General features: G+C 45.5%; 1 protein-coding gene across 7 annotated transcripts in view; it reads left to right on the top strand.

Annotated features, from left to right (window-relative positions):
* LOC139275270 (interleukin-5 receptor subunit alpha-like) overlaps window positions 1-23,237 on the top strand; it is an 85,380-nt gene extending 62,143 nt beyond the window's left edge. For all 7 annotated transcript variants that reach the window (XM_070892505.1, XM_070892507.1, XM_070892506.1 and 4 more), the window contains 4 exons: window positions 1,439-1,580; window positions 12,026-12,119; window positions 14,961-15,051; window positions 21,514-23,237. In XM_070892505.1, the coding sequence (XP_070748606.1) occupies window positions 1,439-1,580; window positions 12,026-12,119; window positions 14,961-15,051; window positions 21,514-21,600 (414 nt within the window). In that variant the 3' untranslated portion in view covers window positions 21,601-23,237. The remainder of the gene's footprint in view (window positions 1-1,438; window positions 1,581-12,025; window positions 12,120-14,960; window positions 15,052-21,513) is intronic.
* The last annotated feature ends 2,242 nt before the right edge of the window (window positions 23,238-25,479 follow it).

Below are 25,479 nucleotides of genomic sequence, written 5' to 3'. Positions count from 1 at the left end.
ATGCGACACTGCACCCGGCAGTGAATCGCACTCAAGGGGAGCATAGATTGAATATTTGGGAGCAGAGGTCAGCGTGGTTTAGTTGCGCTGCTCCCAGTTTTCGGGCCATTGATCTTAATGTCCAGCAGATCAGCTGCACTGTCCGCTGCACTCTTTTCTCCAATCTGTGTCGCCAAAGAGCAATTTTTCAAAGTCTCATAAATTAGAATTACGTAGAATTTTACAGCTCAGAAACAGGCCATTTGGCCCAACAGGTCTATGATGGTGTTTATGCTCCACACCAGCCTCCTCCCACCTTACTTCATCTCACCCCATCAACATATCCTTCTATTCCTTTCTCCCTCATGTAATTCTCTAGCTCCCCCTTAAATGCATCTATGCTATTCGCCTCAACCACTCCTTATGTTAGTAAGTTGCACATTCTAACCACTCTCTGGGTAAAGAAGTTTCTCATTAATTCCTTATTGGATTAATCAGTGACTAGCTTATATACATGGTCTCGACATTTAGACACCCCCGCCCCGCCCAGTGGAAACATCTTCTCCATGTCGAACCTCTTCCTAATTTTAAAGACCTCTATCAGGTCACCTCTCAGTCTTTTCTTTTCTTGAGTTATGAGCTCTAGCCTGTTCAGCCTTTCCTGACAGTTGAACCCTCTCAGTTCTGGTATCAGTGGTCGGGGCTATAACTGAAAACTGTACCATTTGTTTAAAAAAATCGGCACAAGTTTCAGTGTGATATTACTGTTTGAAGTAAACCACAATTCTTTTTAGCTGATGTGAAGAACCCTCAACAAGTTATAGTTTGATTTTTTTTTTTAACAAAAAACATAAGAGAACAGTCAGGGAAGAGGTAAAGAGCCTAAAGGGTGCTATTGAGGCAAAGACTGAGGATGAGTCTATACTCAATAGTCTTCAAACTCTACATGGCTTCTCTCAGCCGCTCCTGCCGAACTCTGGTGAGAAACTGTTGAAAACTCCCCCAGAGAAATGGTCATTTTCATCTGTTGATGCCGCTTCCCTTGGAAATTCCATCTGTCCACCAAGGGTGTTCTGGCAGGAGACTGGTAGAAGCCCCACGGGATTTCGTAGCCAATTAATCCCTTTCTCCAAGCGTGAACCAAGTAAGGCATTACACGACATGCAGTTCATTATCGAATCTTAAAACCATCCACCGTGCCTGTGCCGGCTCTTTGAAAGAGTTAATCCCACTCCCGCTCTTTCCCCAGAGCCCAGCAGATTGTCTCCCCTTCAAGTATTCATCCGATTCCCTTTTGAAAGTTACAATTGAATCCGTCTCCACCACTTCTTTCAGGCAGTGCATTCCAGATCACGTTCGCTGCGTTAGAAAAATAAATCTTCTCATCGCCGCCTCTGGCTCTGTTATAGTGTATTTTAGTGCTTGTATCCCTAATTGTTGTTTGTTTTTTTTTTATCAGCTTTTATCTGCCAGTGGTAAAACCAAATTCCTTCTTGGAAACATCAACCCGTCGAAGCGTTACTCGGTGAAAGTGAGGGTAAAATTAAAGTATTGCAAAGAGACTAAGTTCTGGAGTGACTGGAGCAATGAGGATTTTATTGGTAAGGCTCCCGCGATTTTTTTTCTTCAACCTCTGTTAACTGTCGTGTCCCCTTCCCGTAGTTTCTGTTTTGTCGCGGACTGAAGATTTTAATGCATGGAAACATTCCACTACTGCTGCCAGAGAGATCCTGGGCTGATTTTTTTTTTGTCTCTCTCGACTGACTTGTTTTTCCAGCTTGAATAGGGCGGCAGTGAGATGAGAATAATAATAAGTAAACTTACCATTGATCTTTGAGCGCCCGCAGGCAACAGGCCCATTATTCTACGCAAGAAACAAGGCGGGTCGAAATTTGTTCCTGTCGTTTTTGAGGCGGTGACACCGGCTGAGTGCTGGTTTTAATGGCAGGCGGTAGATGCCGCCTCCAACTGCAAAATTCAGCTTTGCCGCTCAAAGATGAAAGAGCAGTGCTAAAAGTGGCGTTGCACAGGCGCTAACGGAGTGGTACCACAGGAGGCTGACCGAATTTCCCGACGGTAGGCTGCCGGCAAGCGAGTTTAAAAGAAAAAAATGAAAAAAAATGTTTCCCACACTTTCCCTCACCCACACTTCCCCACAGGTCCCAATAATAGCCAAATGCAAAACAAAATAAACATAAATAGTTACCTTGATCCCCGGACGCTACCACCCCGGGATCCCCGATGTCCCACCACCTTTCCCAGGCTGTACGGAAGCCTGCCGGTAAGGACACCGTACTCGACTAATTTCGGAGCCACGGCGGCAAGGGGGCATTGCCCGCTCGATGACGTCACCCCGTGGGTGGCAGCCGAGCGCGCAGCCCAACTAAACCTGCCGAAAGCCCAGGACCTCGGTCGGCGCCGGCGGTAAGGAATTAGCCGCCCATCTCCGGCGGTAACGGACGGCGTAAGAAACTGAATTTCGACCCCAAGGTCCTGTGATGTCTCTTTTCCTCAACCTTCTCCTTTTCAGTCTGCTGCACAGGCCAAGACAGAAAAACGTGCCGTGTTGAAATGGTGGATGAAACATTTGCGAAGAGCAAATCATAGAATCATGCAAACACAGAAGGAGGCCATTCGGCCCATTGCCCTGTGCCGGCTCTTTGAAAGAGCTCTCCAATTAGTCCCACTCCCCCTGCTTTTTCCCCTAATATGCTTCGGAGCAAATTGCTTTAACTCTAGTTCGTCTGATAAGCTTGTCCCTAAAAGGACATGGATATATTTTGCTTTTAAAAAAAACAGTGAGCAAATAAAATTCGGTAACAAACATATATCAAATTTTGAATGTTGACCCATAATGTGTTCATGACTTGGCCATGAATAAATAATTAGCTCTGGGTATGAGCCAGGTTATAGAATCGTACAGCATAGAAGGAATCCATTCGGCCCATCGAGTATCTTTCGAAAAGCAATCCAGTTAGTCCCACTCCCCCGCTCTTTCCCCATATCCCTGCAATTATTTCTTCTTCAAATACTTATACAATTCCCTTTTGAAGGCTAAAGGGATCAAGGGGTATGGAGAGAAAGCAGGAAAGGAGTATTGAGGTGAATGATCAGCCATGATCGTATTGAATGGTGGTGCAGGCTCGAAGGGCCGAATGGCCTACTCCTGCACCTACTTTCTATGTTTCTATGTTTCTATCCTATCAGGCAGTGCATCCCATAATCCTAACCGCTCATTGCGTAAAAAAGTTTTTCTCATGTTGCCTCTGGTTCTTTTGCCAATCACCTTAAATCTGTGCCCCCTGGTTACCAACCCTTCAGCCATTGGAAACAGCTTCTCTTTATTTACTCTCTCTAAACCCTTCATGATTTAAAATTATATTTACTTTTTTTTTTAATTTTAATTTTTTAATAATCCCATTTACAATGTTCCTTCATAAAGAGGTACAAATTCTCTACTTCATCAGTCAACCAGCTCTGTTTACATACCTCAAACACAAGCAAAATGCAGCTGGAAATCTGAACTAATAATACAAAATGCTGGATACACTCAGCAAGTCAGGCAGCACCTGTGGAGATAGAAACAGAGTTAACGTTTCAGGCTGATGACCTCTCATCAGACCTGGAAGTTGTTCAAAATGATAACTCACTGCCTGGAAGGGTGGTGGATGCAGACTTTAAAGAGATGGTTGGATGGGCACTTAAAGTGCAGTAACCTGCAGGGTTACGGACCTAGAGCTGGTAATTGGGATTAGACTGGATGACCTTTTGTTGGCCGGCGCAGATATAATGGTAAGTACTGCAGGGAATAGAATATGGCCAGGATGACCTCCTGGACTAATTTCGATCGCCTGGATGGGTCGGAGAGGAACTTCCCCAGATTTTTTTTCTCCCTAATTAGGCCTGGGTTTTTATCTGTTTTTTGCCTCTCACAGGGGATCATATGGCTTCGGTTGGGGTGGAGTGTAGAGGGTTTCAGTATAAGGGGTGTCGCAGTTGTGTGAGGCGGACTGGTTGGGCTGGGTGCTCTTTACCTTTCTGCCATTGTTCATTGTTCGTAGTATGTTCATTGTATGTAACCTTCAGGGCTGACCGAGGGCCGTGCGGCTCTTTGTCGGCCGGCGCGGACACAATGGGCCGAAATGGCCTCCTTCTGCGCTGTACGTTTCTATGTTTCTAAGCTTTTAAGCAAGTGCACAGCCAGGAAAAAGGGCATCAGGAAAAGAACAAAAGGGAAAGGTTTGTGGTCAGGTGGAGGCAAGAGTGATTACATGACAAAGGGGATGATGGTGCAAGGCAAATGACACATTCTGATGGGCAGTCGTGGTATTTTTATTGTTTAATGGTGAGGAAACTGAATGACTGGATTGTCACTGTTGGGAATGGTTGGAAGCAAAACTGTTTTAAAGGGAATTCCCTATGACTTGTGTTACCCCAACAGATCCACTCCACAAGTTCAGATAAAACGAAAGACATAAAGGGCTTCACACAGAGGAGTCCTGTAAATAGAAATAATAAGAGATTTAAAACAAATTGGCCCAGAAATTGCGCTCGAAGGCTTCCTGCGGGGAGATGCCTCCGACCGCAAAATAAATGACAAAAATACCTGGTAGTCCCGGAGAAACGCACATTTCCGGTCCGTGCCCGAGATACATAGCCCAGCGCAGAAGCCCATGCATCCCAGGAACGCAACCCAGAACTTGCGGGGCCTCTTTGGGCGCGTGTGCTAAAGAAACATAGAAACATAGAAAATAGGTGCAGGAGTAGGCCATTCGGCCCTTCTAGCCTGCACCGCCATTCAATGAGTTCATGGCTGAACATGCAAATTCAGTACCCCCTTCCTGCTTTCTCGCCATACCCCTTGATCCCCCTAGTAGTAAGGACCTCATCTAACTCCCTTTTGAATATATTTAATGAATTGGCCTCAACTACTTTCTGTGGTAGAGAATTCCACAGGTTCACCACTCTCTGGGTGAAGAAGTTTCTCCTCATCCCGGTCCTAAATGGCTTACCCCTTATCCTTAGACTGTGACCCCTGGTTCTGGACTTCCCCAACATTGGGAACATTCTTCCTGCATCCAACCTGTCTAAACCCATCAGAATTTTAAACGTTTCTATGAGGTCCCCTCTCATTCTTCTGAACTCCAGTGAATACAAGCCCAGTTGATCCAGTCTTTCTTGATAGGTCAGTCCCGCCATCCGGGGAATCAGTCTGGTGAACCTTCGCTGCACTCCCTCAGTAGCAAGAATGTCCTTCCTCAAGTTAGGAGACCAAAACTGTACACAATACTCTAGGTGTGGCCTCACCAAGGCCCTGTACAACTGCAGCAACACCTCCCTGCCCCTGTACTCAAATCCCCTCACTATGAAGGCCAACATGCCATTTGCTTTCTTAACCGCCTGCTGTACCCGCCAACCTTCAATGACTGATGTACCATGACACTTAGGTCTCGTTGCACCTCTCCTTTTCCTAATCTGTCACCATTCAGATAATAGTCTGTCTCTCTGTTTTTACCACCAAAGTGGATAACCTCACATTTATCCACATTATACTTCATCTGCCATGCATTTGCCCACTCACCTAACCTATCCAAGTCACTCTGCAGCCTCATAGCATCCTCCTCGCAGCTCACACTGCCACCCAACTTAGTGTCATCCGCAAATTTGGAGATACTACATTTAATCCCCTCGTCTAAATCATTAATGTACAGTGTAAACAGCTGAGGCCCCAGCACAGAACCTTGCGGTACCCCACTAGTCACTGCCTGCCATTCTGAACAGTACCCATTTACTCCTACTCTTTGCTTCCTGTCTGACAACCAGTTCTCAATCCATGTCAGCACACTACCCCCAATCCCATGTGCTTTAACTTTGCACATTAATCTCTTGTGTGGGACCTTGTCGAAAGCCTTCTGAAAGTCCAAATATACCACATCAACTGGTTCTCCCTTGTCCACTCTACTGGAAACATCCTCAAAAAATTCCAGAAGATTTGTCAAGCATGATTTCCCTTTCACAAATCCATGCTGACTTGGACCTATCATGTCACCTCTTTCCAAATGCGCTGCTATGACATCCTTAATAATTGATTCCATCATTTTACCCACTACTGAGGTCAGGCTGACCGGTCTATAATTCATTGTTTTCTCTCTCCCTCCTTTTTTAAAAAGTGGGGTCACATTGGCTACCCTCCACTCTATAGGAACTGATCCAGAGTCAATGGAATGTTACCGCCCGACAGATTAGAACCTGGACGAGCCAGGACCCTTTACTGTCCTTAGTGAAAAACTGTGCGCTCCACGGGAGTTGGTCTAGTGTCCCATTAGAGATGCAGGAGGAAATAAAGCCGTACCAGCGGCGCAAAGATGAAATGTCTATACAGACAGACTGCCTCCTATGGGGTAATCGGGTAGTGGTGCCAAAAAATGGCAGGGACACTTTCATCAGTGATCTCCACAGCACCCACCCAGGCATCGTAATGATAAAAGTGATAGCCAGATCCCATGGGTGGTGGCCCGGTATTGATGCAGACTTAGAGTCCTGCATGCACAAATGTAATACATGTTCACAGTTAAGCAATGCACCCAGGGAGGCGCCACTAAATGTTTGGTCCTGGCCCTACAAACCGTGGTCCAGGGTCCATGTCAACTATGCAGGCCCATGGGGCCCCAGCTGTTTACACTGTACATTAATGATTTAGATGAGGGGATTAAATGTAGTATCTCCAAATTTGCGGATGACACTAAGTTGGGTGGCAGTGTGAGCTGCGAGGAGGATGCTGTGAGGCTGCAGAGCGACTTGGATAGGTTAGGTGAGTGGGCAAATGCATGGCAGATGAAGTATAATGTGGATAAATGTGAGGTTATCCACTTTGGTAGTAAAAACAGAGAGACAGACTATTATCTGAATGGTGACAGATTAGGAAAAGGGGAGGTGCAAAGAGACCTGGGTGTCATGGTACATCAGTCATTGAAGGTTGGCATGCAGGTGCAGCAGGCGGTTAAGAAAGCAAATGGCATGTTGGCCTTCATAGCAAGGGGATTTGAGTACAGGGGCAGGGAGGTGTTGCTACAGTTGTACAGGGCATTGGTGAGGCCACACCTGGAGTATTGTGTACAGTTTTGGTCTCCTAACCTGAGGAAGGACATTCTTGCTATTGAGGGAGTGCAGCGAAGGTTCACCAGACTGATTCCCGGGATGGCGGGACTGACCTATCAAGAAAGACTGGATCAACTGGGCTTGTATTCACTGGAGTTCAGAAGAATGAGAGGGGACCTCATAGAAACATTTAAAATTCTGACGGGGTTAGACAGGTTAGATGCAGGAAGAATGTTCCCAATGTTGGGGAAGTCCAGAACCAGAGGTCACAGTCTAAGGATAAGGGGTAAGCCATTTAGGACCGAGATGCGGAGGAACTTCTTCACCCAGAGAGTGGTGAACCTGTGGAATTCTCTACCACAGAAAGTTGTTGAGGCCAATTCACTAAATATATTCAAAAAGGAGTTAGATGAGGTCCTTACTACTAGGGGGATCAAGGGGTATGGCGAGAAAGCAGGAATGGGGTACTGAAGTTGAATGTTCAGCCATGAACTCATTGAATGGCGGTGCAGGCTAGAAGGGCCGAATGGCGTACTCCTGCACCTATTTTCTATGTTTCTATGTTTCTATTCTTGGGAAAAATGTTCTTAGTGGTTGTAGATGCGTACTCCAAATGGATTGAATGCGTGATAATGTCGGCAAGCACGTCCACTGCCACCATTGAAAGCCTATGAGCCATGTTTGCCACACCCGGCCTGCCTGATGTCCTTGTAAGTGACAATGCTTTACCAGTGCCGAGTTCAAGGAGTTCATGACCCGCAATGGGATCAAACATGTCACATCTACCGCGTTTAAACCAGCGTCCAACGGTCAGGTAGAACGAGCAGTTCAAACAATCAAGCAAAGCTTGAAAAGGGTAACTGAAGGCTCACTGCAGATTCGCTTATCCCGAGTCCTTCTTAGTTACCGCACAAGATCCCCACTCGCTCACTGGGGTCCCTCCTGCTGAACTGCTCATGAAAAGGGCACTTAAGATAAGGTTCTCGTTAGAACACGTAGATCTACACGAACAGGTAGAGAGCAGGCGGCTTTAACAGAATACATATCATGATCGCGCAAATGTGTCACGCAAAATTGAGATAAATGATCCTGTATTTGTGTTGAACTATGGACAAGGTCCCAAGTGGCTTCCTGGCACTGTTTTGGCCAAAGAGGGGAGTAGGGTCTTTGTGGTCAAACTCTCAAATGGACTCACCTGCAGGAAATACTTGGACCAAACCAAACTCAGATTTATGGACTATCTAGAACAACCCACAATAGACTCACCACCTTTTTCAACCCTCCAACACACACACACACGTGGCAACCGACCCAGCAGTTGACCACGAAGCAGAACCCATCACCCGCAGCAGCCCAGCAGGACTCACTACCCGCGGCAGCCGAGCAAGGACAGCTGCGCAGCAGCCCAGCGAGGGCCCAACAAACGACTCACCGACACCAGCATCGTACGCACCCGGAGAGGCCGCAATATATGGCACATCGTTTCAAAAAAACATCATCATAGGCAGTCCCTCGAAATCGAGGAAGACTTGCTTCCACTCTAAAAGTGGGTTCTCAGGTTACTGAACAGTCCAATACGGGAATTACAGTCTCTGTCACAGACAGAGAGTTGTTGAAGGAAAGGGTGGGTGGGGAATCTGGCTTGCCGCACGCTCCTTCCGCTGCCTGCGTTTGTTTTCTGCATGCTCTCGGCGATAAGACTCGAGGTGCTCAGCGCCCTCCCGAATGCACTTCCTCAACAATCTAGTACTTATTCTGGAGCCATTTGCCAGCTTAATCGCTAGGCGGTGACTTTTGCAAAGGAGATTTTGCTTTTCCCACTCTCGACATATGACAACAAGAAGCAATGTGTTGAGTGCACACCTGGAAAGTGAAGCATTCAAGAGCCTCAGTAACATTTTCATTCATTTGCAAGATTTATTTTTAATACGAGATCCCAATTGTTTGAACCCCCACTGTATTGTCAAATATTTTGAAAGAAGAATGCTTTTTGCTATATTACACATTTTATCGTTTTGTTTCGAGTATTAGCCTACTAATGTTTTTGAGACCAGGGCCTAAAAATTTGTTCGCACCCAAATGAGGGTGTGTTTCTGGAGACGTGCATCCTGCACGTGCCTTATGAGACTGGCAGCAGAACCACACCAAGTTAACCCACCAGACTCAGTAATATAGTACCTGCAGGCTGCTATTGGCATCGCCATAGGCAACTCACTGGGGCAACAGCAAGATCGATCGGTTTGAACACAGGCTGAGGCCTCGGGTAGGCCAAAACACAAGGGGTACGGTAGCATAGTTGTTATGTTTCTGGACTAGTAATCCAGAGGCCTGCAATAATGATCCAGAGATATAAATTTCCATTGATTAATTAAATAAATCTGGAATAAAAAGCCAGTATCAGTAATGGTGAAAGAAAGAAAGACTTGCATTTATAGAGCCCCTTTCACAACCACCGGACGTCTCAAAGTGCTTTATAACCATTGAAGTATTTTTTTGGAGTGTAGTCACTATTGTAATGTAAGAAATGCGGCAGCCAATTTGCGCACAAGCAAGCTCCCACAAACAGCAATTTGATGATGACCAGATAATCTGTTTCTTTGTTATGTTGATTGAAGGATAAATATTGGCCAGGGCATCAGGGATAACTCCCATGGGATCTTTTATGTCCAATTGAGAGAGCAGACGGGACGAGTATCAGTAATGGTGACCATGAAACTACCGGATTATTGTAAAATCCCATTTCGTTCACTCATGTCCTTTTGGGAAGGAAATCTGCCGTCTTTACCAAGTCTGGCCTATATGTGACTCCAGACCCACAGCAATGTGGTTGACGCTTAACTTCCCTCTGAAATGACCTAGTGAGCAGCTCAGTTGTACCAAACCGCTACAAAAAGTATACTCACTGTATACCGTGTACCTTCACCACACGGACTGCAGCGGTTCAAGGCGACGGCTCACCGCCACCTTCTCAACGGCAATTAGGGAGGGGCAATAAACGCCTGCCTTGCCAGCGACACCCACATCCCATGAACGAATATTAAAAAAAGGAGATTGGTGTTGCCAATCAGGGAGAGGGTGGGGTGGAGCGGAGCAAGCAGTGGCTGGCAAGTGGTCCGCAGTGAGAATGTGCTCTCCCACTTCTACTAACTCTACAGTAGGGTAAGTAAGGCAACATGAAACTTGTCTTTCGGGTGGCAGGCTTCAGCCATCCCTTTAAGGACTGCCGAGTGCCTGAAGAAACTGATCGCAGTACACATGGCTATGCTTTAAAAGAAAAAGAAAGACTTGGATTTATATAGCGCCTTTCATGACCACCAGACGTCTCAATGTGCTTTACAGCCAATGAAGAACTTTTGGAGTGTAGTCACTGTTTTAATGTAGGAAAGGCGGCAGCCAATTTGCACACAGCAAGCTCCCACAAACAGCAATGTGATGATGACCAGATAATCAGTTTTTGTTATCTTGATTGAGGGATAAATATTGGCCGGGACACTGGGGATAACTCCCCTGCTCTTCTTCGAAATAGTGAATAGGGTCGCATTGCTTAATGTTTTATGTGAAGCTCTGGGGATGTGTTTGTTTATGGGTGCTTACACTGTCTTCTGTTAATTTATTCATGGTCATCTTGGCTTCCATTAGATGATTGGTTAAAGTGATTACTTATGGCTGAGATTCTTCATTTCCTCTTCATGTAGATGTGCCTGTATGCACATAATGAACAGAGTCAAATTGGACGTTAAACCGAGACCCTATCTGCTCTCTCGGGTGGACGAAAAAGATCCAGAGGATCTTTTCCATCCACGCGAGAGGGCAGATGGGGTCTCGGTTTAACGTCCAGTCCGAAAGATGGCACCTCTCTCAGGTGTAGTGCTCCCTCAGCACTGCACTGGGGCGTTGATGCTCAGAGACAATGGACCATGTAAAGTAGACACCTCAAGTTGCTGGGGATTTATCACCAACGATGTCTCCGCAAGATCCTACAAATCCCCTAGGACAGGCGGACCAACATCAGCATCCTCGACCAGGCTAACATCCCCAGTATTGAAGCACTGACCACATTTGAATGCTCCATTGGGCAGGCCACATAGTTCACATGCCAGGCACGAGACTCCCAAAGCAAGTGCTCTATGCGGAGCTCCTTCAAGGCAAACGAGCCAAGGGTGGGCAGCGGAAACATTACAAGGACACCCTCAAAGCCTCCCTGATAAAGTGCGACATCCCCACTGACACCTGGGAGTCCCTGGCCAAAGACCACCCTAAATGGAGAAAGTGCATCCGGGAGGGCGCTGAGCACCTCGAGTCTCAATGCCGAGAGCGTGCAGAAATCAAGCGCAGGCAGCGGAAAGAGCGTGTGGCAAACCTGTCCCATCCACCCCTTCCCTCAACAACTATCTGTCCCACCTGTGACAGAGTCTGTGGCTCTCGTATTGGACTGTTCAGCCACCAAAGAACTCACTACAGGAGTGGAAGCAAGTCTTCCTCGATCCTGAGGGACTGCCTATGATGATGATGACTGGAGTGTCAGTCCAGATTTATGTGCTCAAGTCCCCAGAGTGAGACTTAAACCCACAACCTTCTGACTCAGAGGCAAGAGTGCTACCCTCTGAGCCACGGCTTTAGCAATTCGCAGGCCAAATATGCAAAGGGTTGGATATTTGTAGCAATGGGCCTAACACCAGTTTCAGGTACACAGCCTATGAAGGAACTTTGACCAAGTTATCACTTCCGGTGCAGAATTACTGCGCGCTCTCTGCCTGCCATATTGGTCCCTTCCTCACTTGTTTTATGCCCAATTTCGAGGCCCATTTCTTTGAATTTGTCCATACTAATCAATTTTACGATTTGTCCTATCCCCATGGCATCTCAACTCCTTTTTAAGCAACTTTCATGTCTTCTCAAACAATGAATATCGCGTGTGACCTACAATAACTGCCTTGTTTATTTACAGAACCTGAACACACGTTTAATGTAATGCAGACTGTGTTTACATTGGCCATGATTACAGTATTGGTAATACTGCTTCTCATGTTTGCATTCAGAAGGTAATTCTACATAACAAAGGTTTATTGAGTTGTGACTAGTTCCATGTTTCTCCCCTTGCCCCTCTTATCCTGATACCACTGACTGACATTGGGGCTCAGCTCCGACGGGTTTCAGCAGCCCCGGGGCGCCTCGCTAAAGTCAACGGGCCTGAACTTCATTGCGGAGTGGGGGTGGCGGGGGGGGCGGCGCGTTGGGTGTGTTCTCCCAGTTTCCTGCCGCAAATTTGGCACGAGACCAGCAGAATCTCCGGAGAAGCAGTGTAAATGGCCGCTCTGCCTTTTCTCTGGGGGTCCGTCAATCTCCTGCCAAAATTACAGTGGGAGATAGGGTCACCAACCCTTCAGGATTTTCCTAGTGTCTCCAGGGAATTAAAAACTAATTTTCAGGTAGCTGCTGAGAAAAACCCAGGAGAAAAATCATAGGGGCATTAAATTATAGGTGTATTTTTTTTTAAATTTTCTTTGAACACTTTTTAGCTCACTAGTTATAAAAATATTGGACATTGGTTGGAATAAGGGCAGTCAAGCATCAGCCAGTAGGGTCATTAAGAGTCTAATCGCTTTCCCAATTGGTGGTGGAAAGCAGTGCACCATGGGTAAGGACATGTCAGGTGACCAATGGCAGGGGTGTAGGGGTGGGGCAGTTGGGGGCAGGAGGTAGAGTCATGTGATGGCACCTCTCGGAATATGTCCAACCAATGTTGGCAACCCCACAAGTGTAAGATTTCTAAATCTCTGGCATTAAATTGTCAGCGAGGTTGATTCTTTTAAAATAATTTGGAATAGTTTATTAAACACACACACACACACACATGCACATCTATCAGCAGTCATCAGCTATCATACGGATCGACTTAGTTACAACAGATACAATGTTACAATAATGATTTATTAAAAAGGTATACGTCACTCTCCTCTGGCTGGCTGGCTGAGCATACGGCCTGCTGTTTCGGCCGTATAAGAACATAAGAACATAAGAATTAGGAACAGGAGTCGGCCATCTAGCCCCTCGAGCCTGCTCCGCCATTCAAAAAGATCATGGCTGATCTGGCCGTGGACTCAGCTCCATTTACCTGCCTGCTCCCCATAGCCCTTAATTTCCTTATTGGTTAAAAATCTATCTATCTGTGATTTGAATACATTCAATGAGCTAGCCTCAACTGCTTCCTTGGGCAGAGAATTCCACAGATTCACAACCCTCTGGGAGAAGAAATTCCTTCTCAACTCGGTTTTAAATTGGCTCCCCGTATTTTGAGGCTGTGCCCCCTAGTTCTAGTCTCGCCGACCAGTGGAAACAACCTCTCTGCCTCTATCTTGTCTATCCCTTTCATTATTTTGAATGTTTCTAAAAGATCACCCCTCATCCTTCTGAACTCCAACGAGTAAAGACCCAGTCTACTCAATCTATCATCATAAGGTAACCCCCTCATCTCCGGAATCAGCCTAGTGAATCATCTCTGTACCCGCTCCAAGGCTAGTATATCCTTCCTTGAGGGGACGGTTTGCCGTGTACTCAGGAGAGAAGAAAAGAGAGAGCAATCTGTGCTTGGGTTTTTATATCCCTTAAGTCCATTATTCCTCAGAAAGCCCCAGGATTGGGTCTTAGATCCAGGGCAGTTCCTTATTGACTCTCCTCACACATGTGTCTGTCTGGAGGACCCGGTGCCACACCTTGATTAGGTTAATGGCTTTCCAATTAACATCTTTTCTAGTTTGGTGAGTTTCAAATCCATGGAGATATGAACTTGGAAAAGGTATCCATTTTGTCTCTTCAAACTGCAGCCTTTCCATATAATCTATACTTTCAACATTTATACATACACAGAATCAATTTTGTCATTACTGAACACTTTTATTCTTAGACAAGAGACCAGGTAAGAACATCCGGGAAATTCAGGGTCGATATTTGAATAATTTGGGCCTCAATCCTGAGCATTTGCAGGTTATTCAAGAGGAGGAAAATTCCCAGCCAAGCCTGACCCTGTCCTTCTTTGATGTCTATCCTTGTGCACGTTCCAACAGAGGACAGTGCTAACAATTAGGAACAAGATGCTTGGCTATTTTTTTATGCCCTCATTAGCCTGGGAAATGATAGTATAGTGGTAGTGTTACTGGATTATTAACCCAGAAGTGTGGACTACTGGTTGTGAGATGTGGGTTCAAATCCCACTGCAGCAACTTGTGAATTTAAAATCTGTTAAATAAATTTGGAATAAAAAGTTAGTATCAATCAGCATCATAGGCAGTCCCTCAAAATTGAGGAAAACTTGCTTCCACTCTAAAAGTGAAATCTTAGGTGACTGAACAGTCCAATATGGGAATTACAGACAGTGGTTGAAGGAAAGGGTGGGTGGGGAGTCTGGTATTCCGCACGCTCCTTCCGCTGCCTGCGCTTGGTTTCTGCATGCTCTCAGTGATGAGATTCGAGGTGCTCAGTGCCCTCCCGGATGCCCTTGTCCAAAAGAATACTATTGAAATCACACTGGTGAAGCTAATGCAAAGTCTGTTCCTATGGAGTAGTGTATAAGCCATATTATTTTAACTTACATTTAAGATTTGTATGAACACACAAAGGGGTAGATTTTGACTTTGTGCGATAGTGTAAAATGGGTGATAGGGAGTCGGTGGCCCTTGTTACATCCCTTCCATTAACTTCAATGGAAATAAAAACCAGGATGATGTAACGCGGGCTGTCGGCCTGCCATCGCACGTTTTACACGAGCGACTGCCGCTTTATTCTCTCGCACAAAGTCACGATCTACCCCAAATTCTCCTCTATATTGCTACGCAAAATATTTTAAAGCCAAGTTGGATTTACTGAATGTGTTTAACATCGCTCAGGTACAAAGTGTTGGCAATTATATTCAAACCAATCCCCGATCCTCAGAAGAAGTTCAAAGAATTGTTTGAGGAATACAATGGTGATTTTCAGGTAGGCACCAATGAAACGTATATTTGTGTCTAATGCTGCATTTTGTATTTTGTGTGGAATGGAAAAACTCAACGTTACAAGGAAGGCATGCAATGCACATTGTCAAAAAAGACTTACCCAGTGACCAATGTTCCTCCTGAATTTTTTTGTGCGTGGTCCCTTTAACTGGCTGCGTGGCCCATTCAGATTTCCGCGCCTGTTCCGTCTCTTCCGTTGAGAAGCCGGTGAGCGGCCTGCGTGGGACATCCAGATCACTGTTCGGCCATGCGGCTTAGCGGGAACGATGCCAATGAGTCATTTTTACAAAGTACTCGGGGTTGGTTTTTGAGTGCCCTCACCTGGGTGGGGAAGGTGCTGTAGAAACGCAAGTTCTTTCTCACGCTCAATGTTTCATCTGAGAATGAATACTGGGCTTGATTGATGATCCAAGTGGCAGAGAGGCCGAATAAATTTAAGACTGAGATAGACAGTTTCTTAACCGATAAGGGAGTAAGGGGTTATAGGGAGTGGGAGGGGAAGTGGACCTGAGTCCATGATCAGATCAGCCATGATCTTATTGAATGGCGGAGCAGGCTCGAGGGGCCGTATGGCCTACTTCTGCTCCTATTTCTTATGTTCTTATGAGAGTTTCAGGGTTCAAACATTTTACTGTTCATATTCAACAAAACAGAAATAAAATAATTGGCAGGATGGTGGGGGGACGAGTTGGGAGACGAAGAGTTGGTGGGGCAAATGTTTGTCTTTGCTGCATGGGTGGTAACCTGGTGGAGTATGTCGCCCACTAGTTATAAACAGTGCCCAAATTACGTCCCATAAAAACATAAGATTTAGGAGCAGGAGTAGGCCATACGGCCCCTCAAGCCTGCTCCGCCATTCAATAAGATCATGGCTGATCTACCTCAACTCCACTTTCCCGCCCAATCCCCATATCCCTTGGTTCCCTTACGAACAAAAAATCTCTCTATCTCAGCCTTGAATATACTCAATAACTGAGTATCCACAGCCCTCTGGGGCAGAAAATTTCAAAGATTCAGAACATAGAAACATAGAAATATAGAAAATAGGTGCAGGGGTAGGCCATTCGGCCCTTCTAGCCTGCACCGCCATTCAATGAGTTCATGGCTGAACATGCAACTTCAGTACCCCATTCCTGCTTTCCCGCCATACCCCTTGATCCCCCTAGTAGTAAGGACTTCATCTAACTCCTTTTTGAATATATTTAGTGAATTGGCCTCAACAACTTTCTGTGGTACAGAATTCCACAGGTTCACCAGTCTCTGGGTGAAGAAGTTTCTCCTTATCTCGGTCCTAAATGGCTTCCCCCTTATCCTTAGACTGTGACCCCTGGTTCTGGACTTCCCCAACATTGGGAACATTCTTACTGCATCTAACCTTTCTGAACCCATCAGAATTTTAAACGTTTCTATGAGGTCCCCTCTCATTCTTCTGAACTCCAGTGAATACAAGCCCAGTTCATCCAGTCTTTCTTGATATCTCAGTCTCGCCAACCCGGGAATCAGTCTGGTGAACCTTCGCTGCACTCCCTCAATAGCAAGAATGTCCTTCCTCAAGATAGGAGACCAAAACTGTACACAATACTTCAGGTGTGGCCTCACCAAGGCCCTGTACAACTGTAGCAACACCTCCCTGCCCCTGTACTCAAATCCTCTCGCTATGAAGGCCAACATGCCATTTGCTTTCTTCACCGCCTGCTGTACCTGCATGTCAACCTTCAATGACTGATGTACCATGACACCCAGGTCTCGTTGCACCTCCCTTTTTCCAAATCTGTCACCATTCAGATAATAGTCTTGATCTCTGTTTTTTCCACCAAAGTGGATAACCTCACATTTATCCACATTATACTTCATCTGCCTGCATTTGCCCACTCACCTAACCTATCCAAGTCACTCTGCAGCCTCATAGCATCCTCCTCGCAGCTCACACTGCCACCCAACTTAATGTCATCCGCAAATTTGGAGATACTACATTTAATCCCCTCGTCGAAATCATTAATGTACAATGTAAACAGCTGGGGCCCCAGCACAGAACCTTGCGGTACCCAACTCGTCACTGCCTGCCATTCTGAAAATTATCCATTTACTCCTACTCTTTGCTTCCTGTCTGACAACCAGTTCTCAATCCATGTCAGCACACTACCCCCAATCCCATGTGCTTTAACTTTGCACATTAATCTCTTGTGTGGGACCTTGTCGAAAGCCTTCTGAAAGTCCAAATATACCACATCAACTGGTTCACCCTTGTCCACTCTACTGGAAACATCCTCAAAAAATTCCAGAACATTTGTCAAGCATGATTTCCCTTTCACAAATCCATGCTGACTTGGACCTATCATGTCACCTCTTTTCAGATGCGCTGCTATGACATCCTTAATAATTGATTCCATCATTTTACCCTCTATTGATGTCAGGCTGACCGGTCTATAATTCCCTGTTTTCTCTCTTCCTCCTTTTTTTAAAAGTGGGGTTACATTGGCTACCCTCCACTCGATAGGAACTGATCCAGAGTCAATGGAATGTTGGATAATGACTGTCAATGCATCCGCTATTTCCAAGGCCACCTCCTTAAGTACTCTGGGATGCAGTCCATCAGGCCCTGGGGATTTATCAGCCTTCAATCCCTCAATTTCCCCAACACAATTTCCCGACTAATAAGGATTTCCCTCAGTTCCTCCTCCTTACTAGACCCTCTGACCCCTTTTATATCCGGAAGGTTGTTTGTGTCCTCCTTAGTGAATACCGAACCAAAGTACTTGTTCAATTGGTCTGCCATTTCTTTGTTCCCCGTTATGACTTCCACTGGTTCTGACTGCAGGGGACCTACATTTGTCTTTACTAACCTTTTTCTCTTTACATATCTATGGAAACTTTTGCAATCCGTCTTACTGTTCCCTGCAAGCTTCTTCTCGTACTCCATTTTCCCTGCCCTAATCAAACCCTTTGTCCTCCTCTGCTGAGTTCTAAATTTCTCTCAGTCCCCGGGTTCGCTGCTATTTCTGACCAATTTGTATGCCACTTCCTTGGCTTTAATACTATCCCTGATTTCCCTTGATAGCCACGGTTGAGCCACCTTCCCTTTTTTATTTTTACGCCAGACAGGAATGTACATCCATGCGGTCTCTAAATGTCTGCCATTGCCCATCCACAGTCAACCCCTTAAGTATCATTTGCCAATCTATCCTAGCCAATTCACACCTCATACCTTCAAAGTTACCCTTCTTTAAGTTCTGGACCATGGTCTCTGAATTAACTGTCTCATTCTCCATCCTAATGCAGAATTCCACCATATTATGGTCACTCTTCCCCAAGGGGCCTCACACAACGAGATTGCTAATTAATCCTCTCTCATTACACAATACCCAGTCTAAGATGGCCTCCCCCCTAGTTGGTCCCTCGACATATTGGTCTCGAAAACCATCCTTTATGTACTCCAGGAAATCCTCTTCCACCGTATTGCTTCCAGTTTGGTTAGCCCAATCTATGCGCATATTAAAGTCACCCATTATAACTGCTGCACCTTTATTGCATGCACCCCTAATTTCCTGTTTGATGCCCTCCCCAACATCACTACTACTGTTTGGAGGTCTGTACACAACTCCCACTGACGTTTTTTGCCCTTTGGTGTTCTGCAGCTCTACCCATATAGATTCCACATCATCCAAGCTAATGTCCTTCCTAACTATTGCATTAATCTCCTCTTTAACCAGCAATGCTACCCCACCTCCTTTTCCTTTTATTCTATCCTTCCTGAATGTTGAATACCCCTGGATGTTGAGTTCCCAGCCCTGATCATCCTGGAGCCACGTCTCTGTAATCCCAATCACATCATATTTGTTAACATCTATTTGCACAGTTAATTCATCCACCTTATTACGGATACTCCTTGCATTAAGACACAAAGCCTTCAAGCTTGTTTTTTTAATACCCTTTGTCCTTTTAGAATTTTGCTGTACAGTGGCCCTTTTTGTTCTTTGCCTGGGGTTTCTCTGCCCTCCACTTTTCCTCATCTCCTTTCTGTCTTTTGCTTTTGTCTCCTTTTTGTTTCCCTCTGTCTCCCTGCATTGGTTCCCATCCCCCTGTCATATTAGTTTAACTCCTCCCCAACAGCACTAGCAAATACTTCCCCTAGGACATTGGTTCCTGTCTTGCCCAGGTGCAGACCGTCCGGTTTATACTGGTCCCACCTCCCCCAGAACCGGTTCCAATGCCCAGGAATTTGAATTCCTCCCTGCTGCACCACTGCTCAAGCCACGTATTCATCTGGGCTGTCCTGCGATTCCTACTCTGACTAGCACATGGTAGCAATCCAGAGATTACTACTTTTGAGGTCCTACTTTTTAATTTAGTTCCTAGCTCCTTAAATTCGTTTCGTAGGACCTCATCCCTTTTTTTACCTATGTCGTTGGTACCAATGTGCACCACGACAACTGGCTGTTCTCCCTCCCTTTTTAGAATGTCCTGCACCCGTGCCGAGACATCCTTGACCCTTGCACCGGGGAGGCAACATACCATCCTGGAGTCTCGGTTGCGGCCGCAGAAACGCCTATCTATTCCCCTTACAATTGAATCCCCTATCACTATCGCTCTCCCACTCTTTTTCCCCCTCCTGTGCAACAGAGCTAGCCACGGTGCCATGAACTTGGCTGCTGCTGCCCTCCCCTGATGAGTCATCCCCCTCAACAGTACTCAAAGCAGTATATCTGTTTTGCAGGGGGATGACCACAGGGGACCCCTGCACTACCTTCCTTGCACTGCTCTTCCTGCTGGTCTTCCATTCCCTAGCATTCAGAACCCTCTGAATGAAGAAATGTCTCCCAAATTTCAGTCTCTAATGGCCCACCCCGTATCCTGAGACTATGTTCCCTAGTTCTAGGCTCTCCAGCCAGGAGAAACAACCTTTCAGCATCTACCCTATCAATCCCTCTCAGTATCTTATATTTTATTGATGAGCATAGAGGGTGCATTGATAGTTAAGGAGGATTGAGTAGGTAGACCACTCTGGATGAGATGAGATAAAGTACAGAGTTCACGCAAGCCACAGCAGATTTCAATGTTCTCTATGGATAGCTAGAGAAGTGGTTTATTGGCTTCTGATGAACAAGGATATGGAGAGACACACATCAAAATGTGATGCATCCCACCAGTTTCAAGCCAAACCGCATAAGTAAATACTTATTAGCTACTGAATACCAAAAGGGCCAGATGGAAATTAGGAAGTGTTTGAATTGGATGGAAGAAACTATTATAAATAAAAACAGAACATGCACGGTCCCTTTAAATTGGCTGAGCATGCATGCCATCTTTTTAAGTGTCACTCTTGTGTCCACCCTGACGTGAACAATCATGTTGAATACAGACGTCAAAGTCAGCAGTGGTATCATGATCACGCTTCTGTGTCACGCGACATTTCTGTTAACGATCCTGTGTATGTACTAAATTATGGTCAAGGTCCCAAGTGGATCACCGGTACTGTTACGGCCAAGGTGGGTAACAGAGTGTTTATCGTCAAGCTCAAGAATGTGCAAACATGCAGGAAACGTGTTGATCAGATAAAGCTGCGGCACACGGATGAAGCGGAACAGTGTGAGGAAGACACAATCAGTGACCAACCAACCTACCCTCAGTCATCAGAGGACTCCGCTGTCATCAATGAAACTGGACTTTCAATCCCAGACATGGTGATTGCCACTCCCATCAGATCGGCCACCCAGCCCCCAGTCATAACAGACTCAGAGCGCTCGCCCAAGACTGGAGTTAAACTGAGACGATCAACTCGGGAGCGGAAAACCCTGGAGCATCTCAGTTTGTAAAAGGACTGTTACTAATATCTTAAAGGGGGGATTTTGTCATGTATGTATGCTTGGGGTTACTAGCCACCAGGTGGCGCCACGGTCGGAGGTCATTGGGCTGTACGCATGTGTGTGCGGCCCAGATATAAAAGGCATGCCATCATGTAATGTAATCACTCTGGGCCCGAATAAAGCAGAGCCAGGTTTGTACAGCATTCAGCCTATCGAGTTATTACATACATAACAGTTTTGATAGAATAAATGAAGATAAACTGTTTCCAGTGGCAGGAGGGTCAGTAACCAGAGGACACAGATTTAAGGTGTTTGAGAAAAGAACCAGAGGCCACATGAGGAAGCAGTTTTTTATGCAGCGAGTTGTTGTGATCTGGAATCCATTGCCTGAAAGTGTGGTGGAAGCAGATTCAATAGTAACATTCAAAAGAGAACTGGATAAATACTTGAAGAGAAAGCAGTTTACATGTCTATGGGGAAGGAGCGGAGAAGTGGGATTAATTGAATAGCTCTACCAAAGAGCCAGTATCGGCACAATGTGCCGAATGGCCCACTTCTGTGCTGCATCATTCTCTGATTCTATGATAACGAAAGCAAACCAAAAGCATTCATATTAACCTGAGTGTTTCCTTGCTCAACAGAAATGGATTGGCTATCAGATACCAATCTCAAAAGCTGACGAATTTTATCCCGTTGTCATTGAAGAAAGCATCAACTTTGAAGCATGAATTAAGACATGGACTACTTTCATCACCACAAATCTTTACATCCGGCAGACTACCACAATCCTAATTGCGCGAATCAGAATGTTTAGTTTCTCCCCATGTCTTATTTATTCTAAACTGCAATAGTCATCGTCAATCAATGTTCCCTTGTGGCTCAGTGGCCAGTTCTGGTGGATGGTCGCCAACCTGAAACGTTAACTCTGTTTCTCTCTCCACAGATGCTGTCTGACCTGCTGAGTATTTTCAGCTTTTTCTGTTTTTATCCCAATCTATTCTCTTGTAATTAAATTTCCTCCCTTAAATAAGAATTTATTTCAAGCATTGGGTGTGCATGTATAAAAATGTTGCTTCGCTTATTCAAGTATGATTTTTATATTTGCTCAATTCTGAGTGTCAGCTGTGGCTCAGTGGGGAGCACACTTGCAGCTGTGTCAGAAGTTTGTGGATTTAAATCTCACTCCAGGGATTTGAGCACATAAATGTAGGCTGACACTGCAGTGTAGTGCTGAGCGTGCACTGTTGGAGGTGCTGTCCTTTGGACGAGACCTTAAATTGAGGCCCTATCTGCTCTCTCAGGTGGACGCAAAAGATCCCACGGCACTATTTCAAAGAAGAGCAGGGGAATTATCCCTGCTATCCTGGACAATATTTATTCCTCAATCAACATAACAAAAGCAAATGATCCGGTCATTATCACATTGCTGTTTATGGGAGCTTGCTGCGCGAAAATTGGCTGCCACGTTTCCCACATTACAACAATGACTACTTCATTGGCCGATCTTACTCGCTACTGGAACAACGGGTACATAACTTTGCTTAGAGATAAATAACTGTGTACTTTAAATTGATATACAGAACGTGCATTGCTTCCAAACTGTGTGAATAGGTAACGAAATAATGAAAAAAAAATGAATAATGTGAAAATAATTAAAATTGTTTTTTTTTGTAACTTTTTTTTCTGATAATTTTGTGGGGTTTTTTGTGGTGTGTTATTGTAGCAAATCTGAAAAACATCAGAGACTGACAAATATCCAGGACAAGATGGCTTTCATCCCAAGGTTCTAATGGAAGTAAGTGAGAGCATTGCAGATGCCCTCACTATTATGATCTTCCAAAGTTCTCTCGATTCAGGAACTGTTCATTTAGATTGAAAAATTGTGCATGCAAGTCCACTATTTAAGAAAGGTGAGACCAGAGAATTCTAGACCAGTTAGCCTAATATTTGCTGAATGGCCTCTTTCTGTGTTGTAAGTTTCTATGATTCTATTTCTAAGTTTACTTGGACATCCTCCTTGTAGCTTTTTGCACATCACGAGGGAAAATTCTGTTGTAATAGCCACTTGGCTAATTCTGTGTAAAGGTGTGACAGCAGATGCGAGAATGTATTAGCACGTGTTAGGCAGCTACATCAGCGACAGTCATTTTTATATTAAGCAGTTTGATGGCAAGTATCTATTTCAGTCTATCTCAAACATCCATTGTCATTCTTAACTAAAATGTTCTTTGAACACAGCCTTGCAGCTTGCAGTTGAAGAAATGTGCAAAGAGTTCGGAGCTGTAGGTTATTTTAAAGGTTATCGTTCTCTGTCATTGGTGAGATTGTCACAGTACATTAAAGACTTATTTTTGCAAAACTTAAAGTTGACCTGTGCGTGTCTTTAGTTTCATACTTTACGCAAATAGTCATGTGATAAAATTATTGCCAAGCTGTGATTTATTTTAATTGTGTAATGAATAGATTCATATACATATCATCACAGGCGGTCCCTCGAACGAGGATGACTTGCTTCCACAAGAGGTCACAGATGTTTCAATGAAAGACCCGATATTCCAGTCCTGAACTCCAGGGGTGGAAGATGCCTGTACGTGGATTTTACTTAACGTGTGGTGACCGTTGCACAGCAGCCACCTCATGGGATCGACAGAGCTCGGCCTTTAGCCAGTAGCAAGGGTTAACAGGACGACTGGAGACCTGCTCTGCTGCACAGACCTAGTGCACACACATATCACAGTGTGGGCTGGCCCGTGCTGTCTCTGGGCCCTCAGCTCTTCTGGGCCCCGTACCCTCATTCGCCGCATCTTCGCCCGCGATGTTCCAGGGCCCAGCGCTCCAGTTGTATTTATAGCCCCGACCTGTGGTGGTGTTCTCACAAAGGTCGCGTGTACAATATATATGTCAGCAGTGGCTCAGTGGGCAGCCTCTGAGTCAGACGGTTGTGGCTTCAAGTCCCACTCCAGGGACTTGAGCACACGAATCTAGACTGACGTTCCAGTACAGCACTGAGGGAGCGCTACGCTGTCGGAGGTGCTGTCTTTTGGATGAGACCTTAAACCGAGGCCCTGTCTGCTCTCTCAGGTCAATGTAAAAGCTCCCATGACATTATTTTGAAGAAGAGCAGGAGAGTTCTCCCCGGTGCCCTGACCAATATTTATCCCTTAATCAATATCACTAAAAACAGTTAATCTGGTCATTATCACATTGCTGTTTGTGGGAGTTTGCTGTGCGCAGATTGGCTGCCGTGTTTCCCACATTACAACAGTGACTACACTTCGAAAAGTACTTCATTGGCTGTAGAGTGCTTTGAGACGTCTGGTGGTTGTGAAAGGTGTTATATAAATGCAAGTCTTTCTTTTTTCTTTGTGCGTCCCAATGTTTTTATTGAAGTTTGCTCATAGGAACTAATGTTCCGATTTTGCAGTACTTGTTCATGAGCAGTGGCGTTCCGTATTTTGGAGGAAATCAGACCTTCCCAAAGGGGACTCACTGTGGCCAACATATCTGTCTGGAGGGAATTGCCACGAGCTACTCAGCAAGGGAAAACCTCATTGTTTGTGCAACCATTGAACCCATTTGAGATGGCAGATAAATAAATGGAAGTTATTTTCTTCATCACTGACATCCTGCTCTCAGCTCCCCCTCTCTAGTAAATGTATAACTGCGAACATGTACACGAGCTGACAAGTAGACATTATGGACTATACAGTAGCAGACGTGGGGAATTGATGCCACAATTATCGGTTTTGCTCTGAACTTTTCCCCCTTGCTCCCCTTCAGCTCAAAACATCAAGGTCTGCTTGCAGTGGGCTGGTCCGAATTGTTATGTATTAAAGCTTGGGGGTCACCAGACACCAGAGGGCGCTGCGGTCGGAGGTCATCGGGCTGTACACATGCGGCATGTGTGCTTGGTCACCTGTATATAAGCTGGGTGTCTTGGTCACGCAGGCACTCTTGGGCTGGAATAAAGATGGATCAGGTGGCACCTGAGTGAGTTTACCGTAACCAGACTCTTGAGTCATTACACTAACAACGACCACCACTATCTCGCAACAATTTTCAGCCAGAAACCTCACTGGGCCAATGAATTAATTTTGGTAGCCAGTTAATTGGCCCTCAGTGTCAGCTGTGGCTCAGTAGGTAGCACACTCGCCTCTGAGTCAGAAGGTTGTGGGTTCAAGTCCCATTCCAGGAACTTGAGCATAAAAACCTAGGCTGAAACTCCAGTGCAGTACTGAGGGAGTGCTGTGCAGTTGGAGATGCCATCTTTCAGATGAGACGTTAAACCACAGCCCTGTGGCTCTCTCAGGTGAATGTAAAAGACCCCATGGCACTATTTTGAAGCAGACCAGGGTAGTCATCCCTGGGGTCTTGGCCTGTATTTATCCCTCAATTAACAAACTCCAAAAGCAGATTATCTGGCCATTATCTCGTTACTGTATGTGAGAGTTTGCTGTGCGCAAATTGGCCGACAGGGATCCCACATTGCAACAGTGACTACACTTCCAAAAGTACTTCATTGGCTGTAAAGCACATTGGGACATCCGGTAGTTGTGAAAGGCACTATATAAATGCACAAAATCTCAGTGGGTCAGGCAGCATCTGTG

The sequence above is a fragment of the Pristiophorus japonicus genome, chromosome 10, assembly GCF_044704955.1.
Source record: "Pristiophorus japonicus isolate sPriJap1 chromosome 10, sPriJap1.hap1, whole genome shotgun sequence".
Classification (NCBI taxonomy): domain Eukaryota; kingdom Metazoa; phylum Chordata; class Chondrichthyes; family Pristiophoridae; genus Pristiophorus; species Pristiophorus japonicus.
This window is presented reverse-complemented; position numbering and strand designations above follow the sequence as displayed.